Here is a 24,312-nt window from a genome sequence, read left to right on the forward strand (position 1 = left end):
TAAAATTAATTTATTTATATAATTATAACACAAATTAAAAACATAAAAGATGTAATTGTAAAACATGTTAAAAAACTAAAGGGTTAAAAGTTAAAAAATAAAAAAGATTAAAGAATTAAAAATGAAAACATAAAAAAATAAAAAATGAAATATTTTAGATTTGTCATTTACATTTTTTTTGTCCTTTAGTATAGGGGGTGGATAATTCCTTTAGGAGGGGATGGGGTTAGAAAACCCCAAAAATATAACATGAAACGACGTGTCTTCAGACGGATTTGTTTGGCATCACATAAACATCATCACATCTTCACCTACTACTCATTCCACCAAACCATATATACAACTTATTAACCCAATATATATATATGTATATATATATATACACACACATATATCGAGCAACAAGCGATGGAGAAAGGACTTGTCTGTGTAACGGGAGGCCGAGGGTACTTAGCGTCATGGCTGATCAAGACCTTGCTCGAAGACGGATATTCTGTAAACGCCACTGTTCGAACCGATTCAGGTTTTATTCTCAATTTCCTTTTGAAATCTAACAAAATTATAAAAGTGTAATTGCCCCCACGGTGTATTCGGGTTACTGGTAGATCCAACCTCCGTGGGGGCTAATAGTTCAATCTTAAAAAAAGTTGTGGTTTGCCACTAGGCACGATGAAAGATGTGAGCTACCTTACAAACTTACCGGGGGCATCAGAGAGGCTTAAAATTTTCGATGCGGATCTAAGCAAACCCGAGACCTTCAAGGAACCGATCAAAGGTTGCATTGGTGTATTTCACGTTGCACATCCGATCGATTTTGAAGGTAAGGAGCCTGAAGAAGTGATAACCGAAAGAGTGGTCAAGGGTAGTTTGGGCATTTTACATGCGTGCATCGATTCAAAGACGGTAAAGAAAGTTGTGTACACATCTAGTGCATCTGCAGTTGTGATGAATGGGAAAAAGCACACCGAGGTCTTAGATGAGGAATCTTGGAGCGACGTTGATTTTATCCGTAGTCATTTTAAGGAATTTGGGGCTTCGTATTTCATTTCCAAGACAATGGTCGAGAAAGAAATGTTAGAATTCGGTGAGAAAAATGGATTGGATGTTGTGACCGTCGTTCCAACTTATGTTCTTGGTCCGTTTATCGGCCCTCGTTGCCCTGATTCCGTGTACGTCTCGATGGCTATGATCTTTGGTGAGTAGTTAATCTTGTTTCGGAACGCTTTTTATGATTATCGATTGTTGCTAACGACTTCAATCTATAATTATTTGCAGGCGATACGAGCAAGTACAAAATGCTTACGAAAACGGATTTCGTGCACGTTGATGACGTGGCTCGGGCACACATTCATCTTTTTGAGTTCCGAAACGCGAACGGAAGGTATATTTGTTCGAAAATTGGCTACACAATCGAGGAACTGTACAAATTTTTATCATCCAGATATCCGGAATATAAGATGCCAAATATCGAGTAAGTTTTAATATTATCATTTCTTATAAATCCCATTTTATTCTTCTTTGATGGAAGAAACATATACAACAAAATCGGGTTTATAGGACGCTTCCAATTTCTAAGTGTCTTAATAGACCTCTTTATAGGACCAAAATATAAAATGTCATATCTAAAGACGTTGTAATAAGTTTAAATGACGTTTTTGGACGTCTTAACAAATTTTTTTAGGATATTGTTAATATAAAGCGTCGCATTAGCAACTTTATAGGATACTATTTGAAAAACTGTCCTATAAAAACAAGTGTTCTATAAAAAATTGAGTTTATAAGACACTTTCTCAAAAGCGTCTTATAAATTTGCTAATGCGACGCTTTGTATTAAAAATATTCTAAAAAACTTGTTAATAGGTCAAAAAACGTCATATAAACTAATTACAACGTTTTTAGATATGACGTTTTATAATTTTTTGGTTCTATAAATTAAGTCCTATAAAACGGTCTGTTGGGACGCTTAAAGATTGGGGGTGTCCTATAAACCCAATTTTGTTGTAGTGACTCAACTTTCAAAACGATGGGTTTACAGGTTTTTGAAGGATGCTGAGACAATGAAACTTCCAAGTGTCTCGTCAAGTAAACTTTTGGGGACGGGATTCCGGTTCCAGTACGGGCTTAAGGAAATGTTTGATGATGCAATTAACTGTTGCAAACGAAACAAGATATTGTAGATTCGTACACGTCATATAATATGCGTATTAAGTATTAAGAAAAGGGTACGGATCCTTAGAACCTTTTTATATGATGTTTTTATATAAAATGGCTAATAAGACTGCTTACTTTTTAAGTTTTTTAATTTAAAATAGCAGATGATGAAACAATTAATTATCAAAGTCGTAAAACTCTTAGGGGCTGTTTATTTATCACTTATTGAGCTTAATTGGTTAATGGGCTTATTCGTTCAGTCAATTAGGGATTATTCACACATAAATGGTTTATTCGCACGGATGGGAAAAGGCTTTTGTCCATGTTCAGCCAAAAAAAGACAATCCTACCCCTTCACGTCTCCTTTATTGTGTACGCCTCCTTCTAGATCCCATCTTACATTTCGCTTTTTGATTTTCGTTTTCATTTTTTATTCAAGAACTGCATCTCCTTCCCAGATTCAAGAACTCAATTTTGTTTTTTAATTTTGTTTTCGTTTTCTGATTTCGTGTTCGTTTTCAATTCAAGAACTCGATTCAAAAACTCGAATCACCATTGCATCTCCTTCCTAGATTGAGGAACTCGATTTCATTTTCCTTTTCGATTTCGTTCCATATTTCTTTTGAAGTTTCCGAGGTTCATTTTTTATTTTGATTTTGATTTTGATTTTAATTTCGATTTCGATTTCGTTTTCATTTTCGATTTTCTTGGAAGTTTTCAATTTCATTCAAAATTTCGATTTCAAAACCCTCTTTACATTCCTGTTAAAATGATATTAATTTCTAAATGTACCAATTTTTTGTTTTTTTTGAAGTATATAATATACAGCAAATATAACAAATAAAACTCACACACCCTCTTCGCCTAATACGAGGTTTGAACCCTTGACCTCCTAGAAGGCCAATGGCTCACATACCGCTAGGCCAAAGGCCCTTTGGTACCATTTTTTTTGTTTATAGCTTTTGATTTACGGGGTTTTAATGGTTGGTGTTTAGTTAGAATATGAAGATAAATATCATATTTAAGATGCGTTTTTAATGCATTTTTTTGGGTTAACGACAATTCGGTAATATAATTAGTTGATTATTCAAAATAAATGTAAAAGTTTTAAGCATTCAGTAATTGCTTTGAAATAGATGAATAAATTAGAAATTGGTTGAAAGTTGGTTATTATGCGGAATTAACCCTATACAAAAAGTCGAAAGCATGTATGAAAACATGTCGTGCTAAAAGCTAATGTATACACACATGGATAAAATGCTTTTACAAGCTATATAAGAAGAAGTGATTCCCGTAGTAGCAGCAAGAGAAAGGGGAGCAGCCTAAACTGTGATTTTATCTGTTATGAGTAAATAATTACAAAAATCGTCCTTGGGATTTATGGAAACTCTTGTTTTCATCCAAACTTCCCGAAATTACAAGAACTACTATCAAGGTTTTGGTTTCATTACAGTTTTGGTGCTGCTCTTTGATGCTATTCAGTACCCTCTTATGCAAGTCACATGCTTGACATTTTGGACAGTTTCCTCATCATCTTTCTTCTTTGTTCCATCATCAGGATTTTCAGGCATTCAAGATGAAGATGAAGAACATGTACAAAGACGATGAACATCACAAGTAACCTTTTGAACCTAAACCCACAAAATCAAGAACAAGAACATGAATCATCTACACATTTCAACTTAAAAACCCACACAGTCAAAATGTAAGCATATGCTAAAGCATAATATAACTCCCGTCAACATTAACAACATATAGAGTACGTCATTCAAAATTAAGAATATAACAACAAATAATGTAGTTTGTAAACGAGAACAGAGGAGAGAGTGGTGGAAGAAGAAATGGGGAGTAGGTGGTGCAGGGTTGTAGTCACTAACTAGGTTTTTTTATAAATAGTTTGTACATATGTTTTTATAAACTCCCATTCGAAAAGACCAAAATATTCCTTAAATGACTTACAGGTGGGACATTTAATGGCATAGAGTAATGGGAGACTAGGGCCAAAACCGTAATGGAATCAAAATCTTGATGATGGTCCTCGTAATTTCAAAAATTTATGGTCGAAAACTGGAGTTTTCATAAAACTAGAGACAATTTATGAAATTTACTCTTTTTCATTAAAACATGAATTAGATTTTTAAGCATCGTAACAAGAAAATCATATTTGATAAGTATTTGCATTGATTTCAAGAATCAAGAATGTTGTATATTGATGGGATCTAGATATTGTATCAATACAACACTAAGTGGTAACACATGTAAGTATACACGTGTCAACACTATCGCATTCAAGTAATAAAATGGTAAGAACCAAGTATCGTATTCCACAGAGATAGGTATCTTAAGTTGCAAGATCTCAAGTTGAAAGACTAACTTCAGATGGTGAATTTGAAGACTTTGATTGGCTTTGAGTTAACAATGATAAAATAACATAATATAAAAGGGTAGCATAGGTGTAAGACAATGTTATAGGCAAAACTAGTTTCACCATCTATTTTGAAGGTATTCCTCTCGGACTTCACCTTTGCACTATATTATAGCTTTCAACTCATATCTCTATATGGTATCCAGACCAAGGATAGTAACAAAATGGTGTCTTCAAAATATATGGATAAACAAATCTCTTTGTTAAAAATCACTCTCTCGAGTCAATTATCATATCATTCAAGTTGGCGTGTGTTCTAGATAGTTCATCTCTGAATCTATCGCACTTTGACATTTTTAAAGAGTGACCAACCTGTCGGGAGTTAAGTTTGAAAGACATAAATGACAAGTCTTCTTGTCGATAACTTTCTCAAGTATACATCTCATATCATTCAAGCTGATGTGCATTCAATGGTTTATCTCTAAGACCATGACACTTTAACACTTTCAAAGTGATCAACTCGTCAAGAAGTGTAATTGGTTTTTATAAAACTTGAATGAAATAGTGGAACATTGTTATTGCGAAACAACGTCTACTTTCATTCGGTTTAACATTTCACCCTTTATCTTACAGATACGCTAACGAAATTAGCTACTTTATCGACCTGTGTAAAACTATAGCCGCAATTATTTAGGTTCAAACCATTAATTGTTTGGTTTTATATTTAAATTATTAATGGTTTAGGTTTAGTTTCAGATTGTTAATCATTTTTGGTTTAACTCATTTTTGTTTTTAACATATTATTAATGTTCATACCCTTCTTATAGGAGTGTGTTAGTGAGGTAGGTGGTAAGAAAAAGGTGATATATGAGTGAGGAAAGGACATGAATAGTGATAACTCTCATTTTTCAACGGGGTTGATATTGCCACCCCCTGCAAGACTTTCTACCCCCTGTCATGTGTTCCTTCTCTCACACACCACTCCTCTCACACCGTCTCCCCTCACACCATCTCCCCTCACAGACTCACACCGATTCACTTTTTTTCAACTTTAAAATTTTAAATTTATATTTTATACCCCTATAATTAGTTAATTAATTTACTTTACGTCATTTTCTTTTAAATTTTTCATTTTATACCCTGATCAAATTAACATATATAATCATATATCAATTAAAATATGTTTAAAAAATACATTTTAATTTTAACAAGTTACACCATTATAATCGTCGCATCAATACCTTCGAAATAAGCCCAATATTGAATATTTTTTGACTTAATTATATTATTATATATTATACCCCTATGAAAAATTATTTTTAATATTTAAATTTATAGTTATTTATTTAATTTATGATATCATTTGTTTTTTTAATTTTTGTTTTACATCATTATCACATTAACATACATAATTTTATATTAACTAAAATACGTTTTAACATGTCACATTAAATTATATCTCATATACATTCAGTAACATGTTACATTATGAACAATAATATCGACATTAAGTACAAAATATGTTAGGAAAATACGTTTTAACATGTGTACCTGTTTACATAATTGTAAAAATAATTTGATTTGAAATAAAGTAAAGTTATTAACTCTAAAGAATTATTGAAGAATTAATTATTAAAAGAATTATTGAAGACCGTAGACGTAGTTGTTCTAACATGCCATCAATTATTAACTCTAAAGATTTGGGGCATCAAGAATCAGCGAGACATAGTTCCTATTTCCAACGACAACCCACCACCCGACATCCGTATCTTGATCAAATCCCGAGTTTATTTCATCCATACATCATACAAATACAAGATGTATTAGGCGATGGAAATTGTGGATTTCGAGCGATATCTACTTGTCTGGGTGGTCATGAAGACGAATGGGACAATATCCGCAAAGAGTTAATGATTGAACTAACTGAGTATGGACAATATTATTCTTATGTGATTGGCAATGAGTGCTTACGCATTCACGAAGCGCTAAATTTTTTCCAAAAGGGCATCTTCGCACCAGCTGCGCATTGGATTGTTATGCCTGAAATGGGCATTCTAACGGCTTCAAGGTTCAATGTCATACTGCATGTTCTCAATATGGCAGACAGTGTGACATACTTACCGTTCAGGACACAACCTCCGTCGTCATCTCAACACGTGGCAATTGCAATAGTGCATGTTAATGGTAACCATTACATAAAGGTGGTATTAAATGGAGAATATCCAATGCCCACACTTACGCACCATTGGACACGTTATCGTTTTGAAGATGCAAGTACATGGATTGTCCCGTATCAACATAGATTCAATGCATATGAAGAATATATAGAGCGTACTCTTACTCGTGAATATGTTGATTTAACATGAAATATCAAAGTTTTTAATATATTATAATTTATCGTAATACATTTGTATACAAATAGATAACCAAAAAAATGTCTTCAAATTTTATTAATTAATAAATTTAATTTATATTTGAAATATATATTATTAATATTTTATTAATTAATAATAATATAAAATTAATTTATTTATATAATYATAAYACAAATTAAAAACATAAAAGATGTAATTRTAAAACATGTTAAAAAACTAAAGGGTTAAAAGTTAAAAAATAAAAAAGGTTAAAGGATTAAAAATGAAAATATAAAAAGATTAAAAATAAAAATATTTTAGATTTGTCATTTACTTGTTTTTTGTCCTTTAGTATAAGAGGGGGTGGATAATTCGTTTAGGAGGGGGTGGGGTTAGAAAACCCCAAAGAAAATGAGAAGGGGGATTAAATAAATAAAAAACATAAATTAAAAATTGGATTGATGTTGGAGTTGACCAAGATCCATCTTCTTAGCCGCCACCAACTTTTGACCAAATAAAAAACAGCCCCTAATAATTTGTCAAATGACAATTTCTATCCCTACAATTATTTGATTTTGAATACAAATCAAATCTTATGGGTATAATTTTTAAATAAAAAGAAGATTTGGAGTTTTTCCTCTTTCGAAAAATAAGATGGGAAAAAAATAAAATAAGATCGGTGACGACATTGGTTGACCGAGTTCAACGGTAACGTTTTTGGTTGATCGAGAAAGTGGCAGATATGAGAGATGGTTGTTGCGGGGGACATTGGTTGATCAGATATGGAGGCATAGGAGGTGTAGGGACGGTGAGACATAGATAACTGTATTTAGTAACAATAGATAAGAATTTAATAAAAAAATACAGTCAGTGATTCGTCATCCATACCAGATAAACATAATGATAATAGATGTAAACAAAGTCGTAACGTAAATTAGATTATCTGATCTTTCCGTTGAATCTGGACTATCGATATTTGCTTATAAAATTAGCAGTGATATTAACTATTACGGCTACTGCAGTTAGTAGGACGTTTTCAACTATGAACATTGTGAAAAATATATGGTCCGAATTGAAAACCAGTAGTCACCTTTATGCTTTAAGCATGTGTACTTTGAAAATTATTTAATAAAACAAGAAGAAAAGATAAAAAAACGTAAAAAGACTAAATTGTCCCTTTACTTAACGGACAATTTTTAACAGAGTTGGTGTCAAAGACTATTTGCATAGCAAAATGCAAATTAAACCACGGTAGTAACCGTTATTGTATGTATTTATTAAAGTTTAGGGATGTTTATTAGAGTTTTATGTAAACCATAGGGACCAAAATTGTAGTTTACTCTCTATATTTCTAGTACTAGAAGGTTACTCGTGCAATACAGCGAGATACATCTTGATTTTAACGTTTCGTTTTATATTTTGGGTCTATCAATATTATGATGCTATGTGGTTCTGAGAAAAAGAAAATGTTTTTATTTTTGAATGAAATATAAATTTTTGAGAAGATATCATAAACTTTTGAAAAAAATAAGTGATATTAATATTAAATTAACTATTTAAAAGTTATCGTTTTTATGTAATTTCTTTGATTCAAAATTTTATTATAATTTATGGGGTGTTTGGGATTTCTTATAAAAGCAGCTTTTTAACTTACTTCAGTCTGGTACCGGTGATAAGTTGTTTTCTGGTGTTTAGATAAGAAAAAAATTGTTTATACCGGTGTCAAACCGGTAATAAGCTGTTTTTGATAAGTTAATCTCTCCTGACTTATGAAAAACTGCTTATTACCAGTTTACAATTTTAACCCTGTTTTATTTAACTCCGGTTTAATACCACATAAGTTAATAAGCACTTTTACAAAAAAAAACATAAGTTATTTTAAATAAGCAATCACAAACACCCAATTAATTGAATCTTAAAAACGAATTAATTTATATTTGATTTAATAATATAATTTTTTATAAAGATAATAATTAATTATTTTGTTAGAACTCAATAATTATCCTAATTATATTAAAAAAAATATATTTTAAAATAAGATGTTTATCCTCTATTTGATTATGTTTATCCGCAGTTAGTTACACGAATTCAAACATGGAGCTTTAATAAGTTGTACTTATGKACAATTTACTTGTAATATTGAATTTTAAGTAATATACATCAATAAACAGTACTTCATGCATAAAAACGGTTTTTAAAAATTTTCCTCAAATTCTTTATAGTATAGTATAGATATACGTATATACATACTTTAGTATTTGTTGACTATAGGAAAAAGGGGATGTCTTACCAAAATTATTACACAAAAACGACATCACTTTGGGATCATATCATACATTATTGTCTTCACCTACTCCCCATTCGGTCAACCATGACACTTACAAACCCAAAATTGGAACTATATATATACATACACATATACATACATATATACATATCTAGTTGCAAGCAATGGAGAAAGGAACCGTATGCGTAACAGGAGGCCGTGGGTACTTAGCGTCGTGGATGATCAAGACGTTGCTCGAAAATGGATATTCAGTAAACGCCACTGTCAGAATCGATTCAGGTATTACTCTTAATTTCAATTTGTTTCTCGTCCAAATCTAACAAAATCATATAGGGGTAATTGCTCAACGTTATTCAGATTACTGGTAGATGCAATCGGTGCTGGATCTACAAACTTTTATAATTGGAGGCACACTTAGAGGTGTTAACAAGTTTAGAAACCGAATTACCCATTTGAAGCAAGACGGTTTTGGGTTATTCGGTTTTCGACTTACAAGGTTGATTAACCTATCGAATAAAAGATAACTTATTTGGTCAGATTTTCAATTATTTCTTTTACTATTTGAATTAAATGAAATAACATATTTTACTACTATAGGTTGGTTATTATACAACCCTTTACATTTGTACAACCAATACAACTCAATCTCAATCGTCTATTTAATTTGATGAATATGTGATTTCGTAGAAGTTTTGATTGTTTCCTGATATAAAGTATTGATCATAATTAATGAACCCTATTCATCTTCCATAAATATTCAAACCATAATAAATAAACTCTCATCATTTCTATAAATATCTCAATTAATTGGGTTGCATTGGTTGTACAAATGGACATGGTTGTATTTGAAATATACCCTTTACTACTATTTACATATTTTACTATTTTCTTTAAATTGGATTGGATAATTAGGTATAAAATCTGATACCAATTTTATAAAATTGGTATAAAATTTGGTGTAAACAATAAATCTACTCCAATGGATACCACCAAATATTACACAAAAAGACGTAATATTCTAGGTATATTCCTTTTCTCCATTGGTCTAAAATTTAGTGAAAATAAACCTCAAGGGTGGTGCCTGATTGATTTGAGCTTGGCTCCAAAGGTCAGAAGTACCTGGAGGTCTCAGGTTCAAATCCAAGGAGGAAAAATAAATCTTTTTGTGGCCACGGAGGTTCAAATGTGGTGACTTCGGGCTATCTGCAAAGCAGGTGGTCGTCCTGGGATTAGTCGGCTCGCATAGCGGGTTGGATATCCAGGTTAATAAAAAAAATAGTGAAAAATGAATAGTGTTACACCAAATTTGATGTGCTACTTTTCATTTTCATCACACAAAATCTGGTGTCTCGGTTAAACTGAATTAGGTCAAATTTGGTATTTGATGTAAGATTTGGTGTCCCAATTTAATTGAGATGGTCTTTTATACAAACAAACAGTCTAAGAAAATTGTATTTGCTATGCTTGAGGAAAGATGTGAGCTACCTTACAAACTTACCGGGGGCATCAGAGAGGCTTAAGATTTTTGATGCGGATCTAAGCAAACCGGAGACCTTCAAGGCACCAATCGAAGGTTGCATTGGTGTATTTCATGTTGCACATCCGATTGATTTTGAATGTAAGGAACCTGAAGAAGTGCTAACTGAAAGAGCGGTCAAGGGTAGTTTGGGTATTTTACAGGCATGCATCGATTCAAAGACGGTAAAGAAAGTTGTGTTAACGTCTAGTGCATCTGCTGTTTCGGTAAATGGGAAGAAGTACACCGAGGTCTTAGATGAGGAATCTTGGAGCAACATTGATTTTATTCGCAGTCAATTTGATGAATTTTGGGCTTCGTATTTCATTTCCAAGACAATGGTCGAGAAAGAAATGCTAGAATTCGGCGAGAAAAATGGATTGGATGTTGTGACCATCCTTCCAACTTATATTCATGGTCCATTTATCGGCCCTCGTTGCCCTGGTTCTGTGTACATCTTGATGTCTATGATCTTTGGTGAGTTAACGATGTCTGTAAATATGTTTTTACGTTTATCAATTGCTAACGACTTCAATATATAATTGTTTACATCACACAGTTAAAAATAATTTGCAGGTGATACTAGCCAGTACGAGATGCTTATGAAAACGGATTGCGTACATGTTGATGATGTGGTTAGGGCACACGTTCATCTTTTTGAGTGCCCAGACGCAAAAGGAAGGTATCTGTGTTCGAGAATTGACTTCACAATTGAGGAAATGTACAGTTTTTTATCAGTCAGATATCCAGAATATAAGATGCCAGATATTGAGTAAGTTTTAATATTATTATTTCTTATAAATCTCGTTTAATTCTTCTTTGTGGAAGAAACAAAAAACGAAGCTGTATTAATCATATTGTGTTTAAAGCTTTTTGAGGGATGACGAGAAGATGAAGATTCCTTATGTCTCGTCTCGGAAACTCGTGGAAACGGGATTTCAGTTCAAGTACGGGCTTGAAGAAATGTTTGACGATGCAATTGAATGTTGTAAACGAAACAACATATTGTAGTATGTAAGAAAAAGATTTGGATATGATATATGTTATTATTACTTTCTTTATTAATGCTGTTAACTATCACTACGATTCTAAATGATTTTACTGATAGACGTTTTAGTCGGAAAATCTACGGTAAAACTTACATCTGCAAAATTCCGTTGCTGAAGTCTGTCGGTCAAAACTTCACCTTTTGAATTTCTGACGGTTTTCCAACGCCAAACTTTACCACTGGGTTTCCGAGGGTCTCCATTCTCGTATAAGACGAGACAAATCACCTTCATTAGGTGGAATATTCAAGATAAATTAATAAATATGACATTTTATTATTTGATCTGATAAACTTTTGTCTTATAAGAACACTTTATTAAAATTGTTAAGACATTTTAAACGTCTTATAAACTCAACTTTGAAACCCGAAATAGGACAATGACCTGATTAGGCATCAGGTCGTAATTATAAGTTAGATTCCTCTCTCTTTATATATGCTAGAAGGGTACTCGCGCAATGCAGCGAGATACATCTTGATTTTAATATTTCATTTTATTATTTATCTCAGTCGATGTTATAGTATAGTGTTATGTGATTTTGAAAAAACGATGATGTTTTTATTTTTGAATAAAATATAAATTTGAAGATATCATAAGAATTTGACAAAAATATATCGATATTAGTATCAAATTGATTATTTAAAATTCTTATTTTATGTAATTTTTTAATTTATTTATTTTAATTATAATTTAATTTAGGTTCAATAACGAAGAAATTTATATTTGATTTAATAATATAATTTTCTTAAAAAGATAATAATTAATTATTTTGTTAGAACTCGACAATTATTCTAATTATATTTTATATTTTTGTATTTTAAAATGAGATGTTTATTCTCTATTTGATTGTTTTTATCTGCAGTTAGTTACACGAATTTAAAATCCCCTTGTATCCACGAAGGTTCGAATGCAGTGAATTCGTGCTCTCTGCAAAGTAGGTGGTCGCCCTGGGATTAGTCGGCTCGCATAACAAGTTGGATATCCAGATTAATATAAAAAACGAAGATCTTGGTTTTGGTTATAAATAAATGAATATTTATTTATAATAGTTAATATTAATAAGGGTTATAATCGGAAAAAGTATCAAATTTTAATGAATAAATAAACTACCTTCCAAACCAAACCCCACAAGACTGATACAAAAAATTAAACCACAAGTGTGGTGCCTGATTGGTTTGAACTTGAGCTTCAAAAGTCAAAAATGTCTCGAGGTCTCAGGTTTGAATTTAAGGAGGAATAAAAATCCCCTTGTGACCACGGAGGTTCAAATGCGATGACTCTGGACTACCCGTGAAGCGGGTGGTCGTCCTGAGATTAGTCGACTCACATAGCGGGTTGATATCTAGGTTAATAAAAAAAAATTAAACAAATCCAAACACAAACCAGAACATGATTCTATTTTTGTTAAGCCAGACAAACACAAAAGGTGTCTTCACATTTAAAAAACAAACAAACAAATGGTTCATGGAGAACAACCATGGTGTATCTTCATATATTGGTCTTACAAAAATTGGCAAGGGAGTTCTATGCACATGTAAGAAAATTTCAGCCATTCATTAAGACATCTTATCAACAACCTTGTTTCGGCTGCAAAATCGACTGAGTCAATGCCAACGACATTTATTCTTTGTCGTTTCTCGTTGTTGTCCTGTCTTAATGTAACCCTAACTTATAATAGTTACTGATCCCATTTATCAGAAACACAATGTACTGAGATAAGTAAAAGTTGAAGAGGACAATGGAATACAGGGTTATAATGGACAATGTACTTGTGCTTGCATTTTTCGTAAGCTCGTTAGCCGAACAACCAAGTAATTGCATTCTGTTGTAAGTTGGTCGTAGTGAGCATGAGGTGAATGTTTTCAATGTTTTTTCAGTTGTTAGGTCTTTTTGGCACGTTGGTGTGTTAATTCACACACATAATAAAGGCCTCATCGTATACAACATTCATGTAAGCATTACAATTACGTTACATAAAATCAGAATGCAATGTCATCTAAGAAGTCCGATATTTGTCGAAAGCTAAAACTTCTGGTCAAGAATGGCAAGACGTGCAGTTGCATCATATCCCAACTAATTGCAATCATAACAGTTTTATGATTTATACATGATGTATAAATGCATATCAACAAGCTTCTAGGTTCGACATAGATCATTGTTGTCAAGGGTCAGAGGGGCACGCTTAGTGACAATTGTCATGTCACCCAAGGTTTACCTGGGTAAGTGCTTATCAAGTCACATTACCTCACTGCATTAATATGATAAGGACAAAAAATCTTACCAGTAAGAGTGAGACAAAAATCAAGAGTCTTACCCGACAAGTGAGGGCGACAACTCTTACCACGGTAAGCGCTTACCGGGTAAATTGTTGCATACAATGTCTTTTTGATAGACTAAAATCTTACCCGGTGAGTAAATAATAGTGTTAAATTTTAGCGGTAAGCACTTACCGGGTAAGTGTTTGGTAAACGGCCCCTAAGACAGACTGTGTTGCATTTTGATGCATTTTGCCCTCTCTAATATTATGTTGGGACGTGGGAGGTTTCGAGGAAAATTGTGCAGCTTTAAATGTTTACATTAAACATCAAAACCTATATCTCTTAAAATTCAACACTTAACTGTTATCAATGCTTATTAATATAATACTATAAGGGTACCCGCGTAATGCAACGAGATAAATCTCGATTTTAATATTTAGTTTTTATTTTTTGTCTCTATCGATATAATACGATTTTATGTGTTTGAGAAAACGATAACGTTTTTATTTTTGAATGAAATATAAATTTGAAGATAGCATAAAAACTTGAAAAAAAATCAATATTAATATCAAATTAACTATTTATTAGTTCTTGTTTTAGTGTAACTTCTTTAATTTAATTTTTTATTATAATTTAATTTAGATTTAATAATAAAATAATTTATTTTTGGTTTAATAATATAATTTTTATAAAGATAATAATTAAACATTCTGTTAGAACTCAATGATTATCTTAATTATATTTTTGATTTTCTATATTTAAAATTGATGTTTATCATATATTTGATTATGTTTATCTGGAGTTAGTTGCACGAATTTAAAAATGGAGTTTTAATAAGTTATACCTACGCAAAATTACTTGTAATCTTGAATTGTAAGTAATATGCATCAATAAACAATAATTCATACATAAAAAATGGTTTTTAAGAATTTTTATTAAATGCTTTATAATATAGTATAGATAGATATAAATATGTCTTGTCCGTGGGTGTGGAAAGTTTGTTTTCATATAGCTTAAAGAAGTTGTACACTATTCATAAAAACTTGTACTCTTGAAATTTCAAGATAATTGCAATTGAAAGTCATTATAAGCTACTCTAAGGGGCCGTTTACCTAAATATTTACCTGGTAAGCGCTTACCATTAGGAGTTAACATTATAATTTATTTTACCGGGTAAGATTGTAGTACATCAAAATGGCATCGTATGCAACAATTTACCCTGTAAACATTTACCCGGGTAAGAGTTGTCACACTCACTTATCGAGTAAGAACTCTCCATCTTTATCATTGTTCTTACCAGGTAAGTTTTTTTACTCTTGTCATGTTCATCAGTAAGAAAAATTACCCAATAAGCACTTACCGGGTAAGCATTTTGTAAACGGCCCCTAAGACTTGTACATCTATCATAAAAATGTGTACCTTTTAAAAATTCAAAAATAACCATAAGAGCATCTTTAATGAAGGTTCTTATAAGAATCTCATTTTTGCACTTTTTGTTGTCAACTCATCTCTAACTCATTAAATTAAGAGGTCTCTTAAAAGTCCAAAATGGTAGTTTTTATAAGTAGAGGTGTACAAAAAACCGTCAACCCATAAAGTCCGCCTAACCCGCTAACAACCCAATTAAATCCCACCCGCCTAACCGCCAAACTGTCCGCCCGCTAACCCGCCAATTAGGAGAGTTGAAATTGGGTTGGGCCTAACTCAACCCGCAAAACAAACCCCCCCAAAATCCACAATATATAATTTTAATTAGAGATATGTTTATTATGTGTTTATATATATATATATATATATATATATATATTAATAATGTATAAACTTTATATAATTTTTATTGATATTATGTTTGGATTTCATTTTAGCTAAACATATAAATTACCAAAAGAGATTCACGATATGATGACGAATAATCTAATTAATAAGAGAAAATTATTGATTTTCTTTTTTGCAGCAACAACAAATTGATATGTCAGATGATATGAATGATATTGATAGATATTTGGTTGACGAATCCATCAATTTAAATAGCTAGTCATTTTATGTTGTACTTTTGTGGAAATAAAATGCTTAGTTATAGCATTTCGCTACAACAACATTAAATCTTATAGGATGTCTAAAATGTCTAAGCGTCATAATATGATACTTTATAGGACGAAACAAGAAAAATGTCTTATATAAAAGAGTTGCAATATGTTTAGAGGATGACTTTGGGCTTCTTAACAAATTCTATGACGCTTTTATAATAAATTGTCATATTAGTTATTTTATACGACACAACTTGAAAATGTGTCATATGAACATATGTGTCCTATAAATAGATGTGTTTACAGGACACTTGTCAAAATGTTTCTATAAAATAACTAATATGACATTTTATTTAAAGATCATTCTAAAACAGTCGTTGAAACGTCAAAAAACGTCATATAACTTTATTGCTAATAAAAACCTTGCATTAGAGATGTTCTAGGTGACCCTCTATAAAAGAGTATGGAAAGATATAGATAGTATAGATTTGTACCTATTTATGATATTTTATGTTATTATTAAATTAAAAAAATATTTAATAATGAGCTTATTTAAAAGGTATTGACGAAAAAATTATAAATGATATAATTTACAATGAAAAAGAAACATATTTTTTAATGTATTTTAATTAATTTATGATTATATGTTTTTAATATGCTAAGAGTGTAAAAATAAAACGTAAAGATATAAAAAAAATTAATTCGTAGACATTAATGATACTTAATAATATGATTAAATCCAAAAATATTTAATATTAAGTTAATTTTAAAGGTATCGACAAGACGATTATAATGATATAATTTATAAATAAATAAAAAGCATTTTTTTGATGCATTTTAGTTTACATATGATCATTTATGTTAAGAGTGTAAAACGGAAAATAAAAAAAATAAGAGTTCTAAAATAAATTAAATAACTAATTATAAGAATATAAAATGTAATATAAAATAGTATCTCTTAAAGTTTCAAGGTGTATCTTATAAAGATGTATGCAGGGGTGTTCATGAGTTGAGTTGATCGGGTTGAAAACATTTGAATAATCCAACCCAATGTTTAAGGTTTGAAAAATCTTAACTCAACCCAAACGAAAGTGCAACCCAACCCAACCCGTACGGGTTGGTCTGGTTAGTCGGGTTGATACTTTGGTATATTAAAATATTTTTATAACCTTGAATATATTATTTCTCTACTCATAATTTTTTTTTCATCATCAACCATGTGATACAACTTATCTATACTTTTTACGTATATCATATTCAGTTAATTTTCTTAATTTACATATATGTTCACAGTTACTGAACATATATACAAATGAATTATATAGATATGTAAATAAATTGAAAATATGTGTATATGAAGAACATGCATGATAGTGTAATTGTCTGGTGTATATATATATTAATAGAAATTCAACGATCGTATTAAATCCAAGAAATAAAAGGATATCGGGTTGGGTTGTGTTCAAATAATAATAACCCAATATCAATCCAATACATATGGTTTGAAAATTTTACAATTTAATTAAACATCAAGTTTCTTCGATTTAAGTTATTTCGTCTTGGATTGATCGGGTTTTTAAACACCCTTTGTATATGTATAAATATGTACACAACGAGGTTGATCTTATAGGGGTATAATGGTAAAAAAGACAAGTAACGAAATTGTAGTGGGAAACAAATGGCGCTTAAAATCAATACCCCTCGAACATAACCGAACACAGTAGCCTTCTTTATCGCTTATCGTCTCTCTCTTTCTCTCTAGATTTGCAATTTCGGTTCATGTATTCATTTCTAAGTTTTAAAAATTCGAACTTGTAGTCTCCCGATCAAAGAGAGATCTGTTTAAGGTGTGATTTGATGTCGGCTTCCAATGGAGAGTATAAGATGTTCCGTCAAGTCGGCCGTGATCGTAAGTTTCTATCTAATATTTGAACATATGATGTTCTTTTGCATAAGATGATGGATTTGTTCTGCTGTTAGGTTGTATCCCTTGGAATGTGATAAAGTTACTTTGATGAAGTCTGACGTGGTTTGCTTTCTTGTTTTCTTTCAAATGATTAAAAATTAAGTATCAAAATTTAGGTTTGAAGTTTTATGTTTTACCTTAATAGTCGCAGCTCACTCTGCCTCTAGCATCTTTGAGAGCTTAACCGTTTTTGTATTTATGTGGGTGTCTAATTGTGGGAGCCTCGTGTTACTTTGCAAGTGTTTGTGCAAGAGAGATTACACGGCTATAAGTTTAAGATAAATTGACAGTGAAGAATGAAAGGCAGCTTCATTGTATGAAGAAAACTTGCAGGAAAGTGAAACAGTATAGAAACCAGTGGAGGCAAACCCCAACCAAATGCAGGGGCTGCTTGGTAGGATAGGAAGATAGTAATATCATAGTATGGGGTAACAAGCCCTTTTCTTTTTCACCTTATGAAATTATGGGCGTCAAGCTGGATATGCTTGGTCTGAATGATAAATAGGATTTAGAGGTATACCAATTGTGAAAGCATTGTCAGAAGAGGCTACTAAGCCAATGGACTTCACTCAACGCTTGCCCTTCAAGAGGTTGTGGGTTCGAGTCCCGTTTTTAGCGAATATCCAGTTTTCACCATCTAAATTTCGGTTTCTATTGATTTTGTGGAAAAGATGAAAGAAGGCAACAGGGAGAAAGGTCGAACCCACGACCTTCCCTAGCAAAGGATAGCAACAAACCAACTAATCTACAATTATATTATGAAAATTCTCTATAGCTGTCACCCTTATGGTCTAATGGTGCCAGCGCTTGAAAAGTTTTGTGGGTCCGCCTCCGACCTTTGCTTAACAAACCACTGGGTCCTGTTAACGAATAATTACCATCTAAGAAATAATCACACACAAGCGCTTGTATTAATAGAAAGTTATATACAGCAGAAAATATCTCCATTTCTTAGCAATGGCCTTTCCAAGGAAAGAAAACATAGGTTATCAAGAGGTGCATTGCATGCAAGATAACAATGCACAAGCTTCCAATTAAGGCATTATTTTAGGTAATTACTTGAGGACAGGGTAGCAATTTCATAGATTGATGGATGTTTGGGCTCAAATTACTAACTGAACCACTAAAAAACAGTTTTTATCATTGAAAGCAATATGCTGAAAGAAGTATCATTAATACGAAAACAACCAGTTGTCATCCCCAGTAGTTAACCATAGGTGCAATTCATTTGCATGAACGTAGTTGAATTTCAAGCATATGTCGAATAGTGCACATGGTTCCTCCCATTGCAGAGTACTGGAAGTGTCTAATGGACAAAATCTTGCCTGTGCAATGTGCATCCAACCAAAAGAGGCTGTTAGATAATAACATACTGTATGCAGTTCATGTTCTTGGCTGTTTTTGTCTTTTTGCTAGATACGTAGTTCAATAATTTGTGTATAGCCATTATTGTACACCTCCCCTTATTAAGTTATGGCCCATCCTAACTTAGATTTTCTTATCTTTCTTTTCTCCTTCATTCTATTTGTGTGCTTTGGTTTTCTTTGTTGTATATCTAATGTGTTTTGCTGAATCTGGTACTTTGTGATAATCAGTAACTCATGTCACTTATCATTTATGATGTAAAGAGAGATTATTATTTTTCAGGGTTACTGTATGAAATGCTCAAAGCATCGTCATCTTCAAAATCAAGTTGGAAGGTACATATCTCATAATTTTTCGTGGGATAGTTTCAATGAATAGTACAAACTGTTAGTTGAGTATGATTGATAACTGACCAGTAGACATAAGTGTTAGACATGCACCTATATGAGAGCGGAACTACTTGAAGAGATCCTTCAATAGAATTTAAGATTTTTCATGTAAATGCTTGAAAAGCTTGTATCGATGGAGCTTTAACAATCCCTTCCCCAACGGCCCCACTCCCACCCCCACATTTAGAAAATTCTAGGAATGGCACAAGCAATAAAAATATTTTAAACTAGTACACAAGACAAGACAAAGAACATGCAAGCTGTGTTACGGTGATGGCGAAATCAATAGGGAGTCTTGAACTACCCAAACCAAACCAAACCAAACAAGCCAAGTATATCCATGTGAATATTGTATATATACACTATTTTGCATATAGCTAATGCATTGAGATTATGTTTTAACCCCAAAGTAGTAAACTTGGATCAATGATGCAAACAGGGACATTCCAATCTTTCTGGAGGCCCATTTACACTTGTACCAAAACTATAGATCAATTGGATAAGTAATGCATAAAACAGAATATAAAACTTCACGCCATATATTGTATTAGAAGTCATACAAATTAAAACAACAAAAATATCTTGAAATGACAATAACATACAAAATTCACTTAAATAGAATCATTTTTCTAACATTGTTCAAAACAAAATATTCAATCGTTTCTTCATAATCAACTTTCTCCGGTAAGACGGTAATTTGAAAGATTAGCATATAGGAGTTTATGAACTATAAAACTATTGTTTACCTCAAGTTCTCAATAAACCCTGGCTCAATTCTAGGGCCAAATTCTCACTCTACTCCCAACTTTTCTGCGTGTTTGCAAAAGGCTATAGTTCTTTGAACAATGGTGATCAATATCACTATGAACTAAGTCAATGAAATGGCAAGTGAAGATGCTCGTCAAACAAGAAATAGAGAAAAAGAGAAAAAGAAGGAGGAAGATTATCAAACAGGGTCTTTCTTGGTTCTTCAATCATGAAATTAGCCGAGTAGGAGAATTCAATCTTCTAATTAAAGAGTTAAGGAGAAGGAATTGGAGATTTGTAGTCATAATATAGAATTGGCGAATCGACAATTCTGATAGAAGAGAGAAGGAATCAGGTCATTGGGCTAAATTGTTAAAATATTACCAGAAAGAGAATAGTAGTGGCCATATATGATCATTTACTTTATCTTGTTAGTTGACTTTTCATAGAACCTTGGCATAAATTTGGTATTTAGAATAAGAAATTTTAGAACTATTTCCTATTATATTAGCTGCTTTCTTGAGTCATGATGGAAGAACTCCACTTCAAGGTAAATGTACAACTTTTTTCCTTTACCACTTTTTTTCATTTTTTCGCTTCAATAGGATGCAAATAGTTTGGAATGCCAGCAAGTATGAAAGAATAACATTTCCTGCTAATGTTGTGGAGCATCTCATATCTTATATTCTAACTTGCTTCTCATTGTATTGGTAATACATGCATATAGTAATTGTTAATTATTTCAAAATCAATTGTAAATAATGATATTGGTTCTTGTTTACTTTATGCTATTTTTTTAATCTGTAGGATGTGTTATCAATTTTTTATGGATCTCTATATGATCTTTTGCAGATATTTATCATGGATAAAGTTACCGTAAAAGTTATGGCTGCTTCATGCAAAATGTCAGACATAACAGATCAAGGAGTTTCACGTAAGAATCTGAAATTCAATACGAATGTGTGATTGCGGTTTTAACATTAGCATGCATCAACTACTTGTGTCACATTAGCCAAAAAATGTTGAAGATGTACATTTCCATCTTTCTGGAATTGGTTGTCGATCTTGATAATGTTACTAGTTGATTGTAATCCCGCTCAACTTTAGGAAGTGGATTAGGAAAAGTGAAAACAAGGTAATGAGAATTCCATTACTTATATTAAAACATTTGGTGATCTACATTTTCCAATCTTTGATGATTTTGTTGATTGGATTGTAGTTACCCCTGAACTTTAAGATGTGTTATTAAAAAGTCTTCTCCAATCACAGAAGTTGTCAGTTCATGTGAGTGCCATGATATTGGAACTAAATATCAAAAGAAACAATTTCTATGCCATGGCACATGTTTGTTTATTCAAAAATAGCATCTGTTTACCTCATGCACACCTTACATTTGGAATTCGTTTATTAATAGCATAGATTTAGTTCAGTCAACACTGCTCTTTTATTAGGCATTTCTAGTAAATTGTTGTTGGTATTCGATCTCAAATGTCCATCATGTTTTGCAGTGGTGGAACAACTTTTCAAGAGAAGGGAGCCTATGCCTGGTATGGATGTCGTATATTTCGTCCAACCCATATATGAAAAGTATAATTCCCTTCTTTGTTGTATAACTCACTTTATTTACTCTTGCCATTCTGTATTTGGTTATTGTGATAGACTCTGAAATTTACTGTTTTGTCCATGACAATAAGTGATGCCTCATTCTTCATGTCAAAGTTGGCGAGACAAAAAAGGTTGTCTTGTTTGCTTTGTGCATTCAACTTGCATCTCACATAGTGTTAAGACAAACCACAATACTATATACAAGAGTTTTATACTACACATGTCCAATATCTAGAGTCAAGTTTTCATTTTAAAGTGTCGTTAGTAGATATTACTTTTTCGTTAGCCGTGGTATATGGTACCTTTGACTTAGCTACTAGTCTAAGGGATCTGTTATGGAAACAATATCACAACAGACTAGGAAACTAGAGAGTTATTGTTCTCTTGCCCCTTGTGTAAATATATATGTAGAACACACTAAAATCAATATAGAACTCTTGTAGATCACAAGGTATCAGAGCTAGATTACCATTTAATTTAATATTTTTTTTCTTCAAGCCTTAATTTTCTTTCCAGGAAAAAGGAACATGCCTTCAGAAATAACTAAAAAGGGGAGCAATGAACTATTCTTTCCACCCGTTTGATTTCTAATCTAAGTCAAAAGTAGAAAAAATAGCTAGCTAAAGATCCTCATAAACGATCTCTCGATGTTGGGCCTCTCCGAAAGTGGTCGTATGTAACACCCACACCACGCCCTGATCTGAGCCATATATGTGTAACAGTCATTGATAAATGCATTTTCATATACAAATAGAACTTGCAGTAGCATTTGCATGAATTTAGTTTTACATACACATACCTATGAACGACATCTAATAAATCATACTAGTTGAACTTGACTTACATGAACATATTGTTTAAGAAAGATAAAATAAAAATTGAACTTCTTCCGATTGAACCTTCATAAGTTTCAGTTTAATGTGTTAGGCGGTTGAGATTGGTTCCTTGTTCTCAAAATATTTGTGGTTCTCATTTGAACTTGGCTCTCTCTCTCTCTCTATATATATAGACACTTGTGTATTATTGTTATCTTTGATCCATAAACATCTTTATTTCATTGTCTTCTAGATGTTTGGAATGATATTTTTAGCTCTTTTAGATAAATCAACTTCTTGCTGATATCGATTTCTTCTAAGGGTATATTCATTTCTTTGTCGGCCAAACATTTTCTTAGGTTCAGTAGATGAAACATGTAACGTATTCTTTGTTATTCTCGTGGTAATAGCTGTCACTCCCTCAACTCTTAAAGTCATCTTAAAGGGTTCTATATAATGAGGACTCAATTTGCCTCGTTTCCCATACCGTACTAACCCTTTCCATGAAGCTACCTTCAACAACACCTCGTTATCGACCTTCAACAACACCTTTAATCTTTCGAATCTGTTTCACCTTATCTGAGGCTTGTTCAATCAACTTTGGTCCAGTAACTTATTTGTTTGCAAAGTCACTCCAACAAACAGGGTGTCTACATTTTTTGCCATACATGGATGTTTATGGTGCGACTTTCAAACTGGTTTGGTAACTAAAGTTGTACGGAACTGCTATCACTGGCAAATGGTCGTCCCAACTGCCGCCTAAATCAAGTACGCATGTTCGAAACATATTATTCAATGCTCTAATGGTTTGTTCGCATTTTCCATTAGCTTGAGGATGGTATGTTGTACTCAGAGTTAGCCAGAACCCATTTTGCTGTGAAAACTCTTTCAAAATCAAGATATGAATTTGCTATCTCCATTTGACACTATGGACAAGGGCATACCAACGCACATGTAGGAAACTTGGCCAAAAATAAAAGAGTCCATCTATGCATATTGCCTTCGCTTCTGAGAACAATGTCAATATCTCTGCTAATGAATAAGCTCAACTTATAGAATCCTTGGAGCCCGCTACTGTTGCCTTCACCGAGATAGGAAATCAACTCAATGGATTTTATCATCTACTTCCAAATAGTTCATTGATTATGGTGCTTCAGAGACTACATCTCAGATGATCATGATCTCTTCTCTAAATTCCATACACATGCACCCTCATCCAATGTCACAGCTGTTGATTGGTCTAGCTCGAACATTCTTGGATATGGTACCATTAACCTCACCTTTTCTATTTCTTTGTCATTGTGTTGCGTTTGTTTAATTTCATTCAGCTTACTGTAAGTCAGTAAGTTTGCCCATATTTCAACTGCAACTTCTCATTCTTTCCTGATCATTGTGTTTTTCAAGGTCTTTCAATAAGCAGG

At 32.3% G+C, this 24,312-nt stretch overlaps 3 protein-coding genes across 3 annotated transcripts in view; all 3 read left to right on the top strand.

Annotated features, from left to right (window-relative positions):
- Positions 1-371: 371 nt before the first annotated feature.
- On the top strand, positions 372-2,352 carry LOC112526579 (vestitone reductase-like). The gene is made up of 4 exons (XM_025136927.1): positions 372-523; positions 665-1,195; positions 1,276-1,471; positions 2,036-2,352. The coding sequence occupies exons 1-4, from the start codon at positions 409-411 to the stop codon at positions 2,175-2,177; spliced, it is 984 nt and encodes a 327-aa protein (XP_024992695.1). The 5' UTR covers positions 372-408; the 3' UTR covers positions 2,178-2,352.
- A 6,937-nt stretch (positions 2,353-9,289) lies between these two features.
- LOC112526717 (vestitone reductase-like) lies at positions 9,290-11,753 on the top strand. The gene is made up of 4 exons (XM_025137109.1): positions 9,290-9,436; positions 10,632-11,150; positions 11,250-11,445; positions 11,543-11,753. Exons 1-4 carry the CDS (start codon positions 9,322-9,324, stop codon positions 11,682-11,684), a joined length of 972 nt encoding a protein of 323 aa, XP_024992877.1. The 5' UTR covers positions 9,290-9,321; the 3' UTR covers positions 11,685-11,753.
- A 6,027-nt stretch (positions 11,754-17,780) lies between these two features.
- Positions 17,781-24,312, top strand: part of LOC112526504 (protein transport Sec1a-like) — a 33,772-nt gene continuing 27,240 nt past the window's right edge. The window contains exons 1-4 of the mRNA XM_025136801.1: positions 17,781-17,913; positions 19,618-19,670; positions 21,324-21,405; positions 21,980-22,058. Coding sequence (XP_024992569.1) covers positions 17,862-17,913; positions 19,618-19,670; positions 21,324-21,405; positions 21,980-22,058 — 266 coding nt within the window. The 5' untranslated portion in view covers positions 17,781-17,861. The remainder of the gene's footprint in view (positions 17,914-19,617; positions 19,671-21,323; positions 21,406-21,979; positions 22,059-24,312) is intronic.

This window comes from Cynara cardunculus (assembly GCF_001531365.2).
Source record: "Cynara cardunculus var. scolymus isolate 2C chromosome LG 14, CcrdV1, whole genome shotgun sequence".
NCBI lineage: Eukaryota > Viridiplantae > Streptophyta > Magnoliopsida > Asterales > Asteraceae > Cynara > Cynara cardunculus.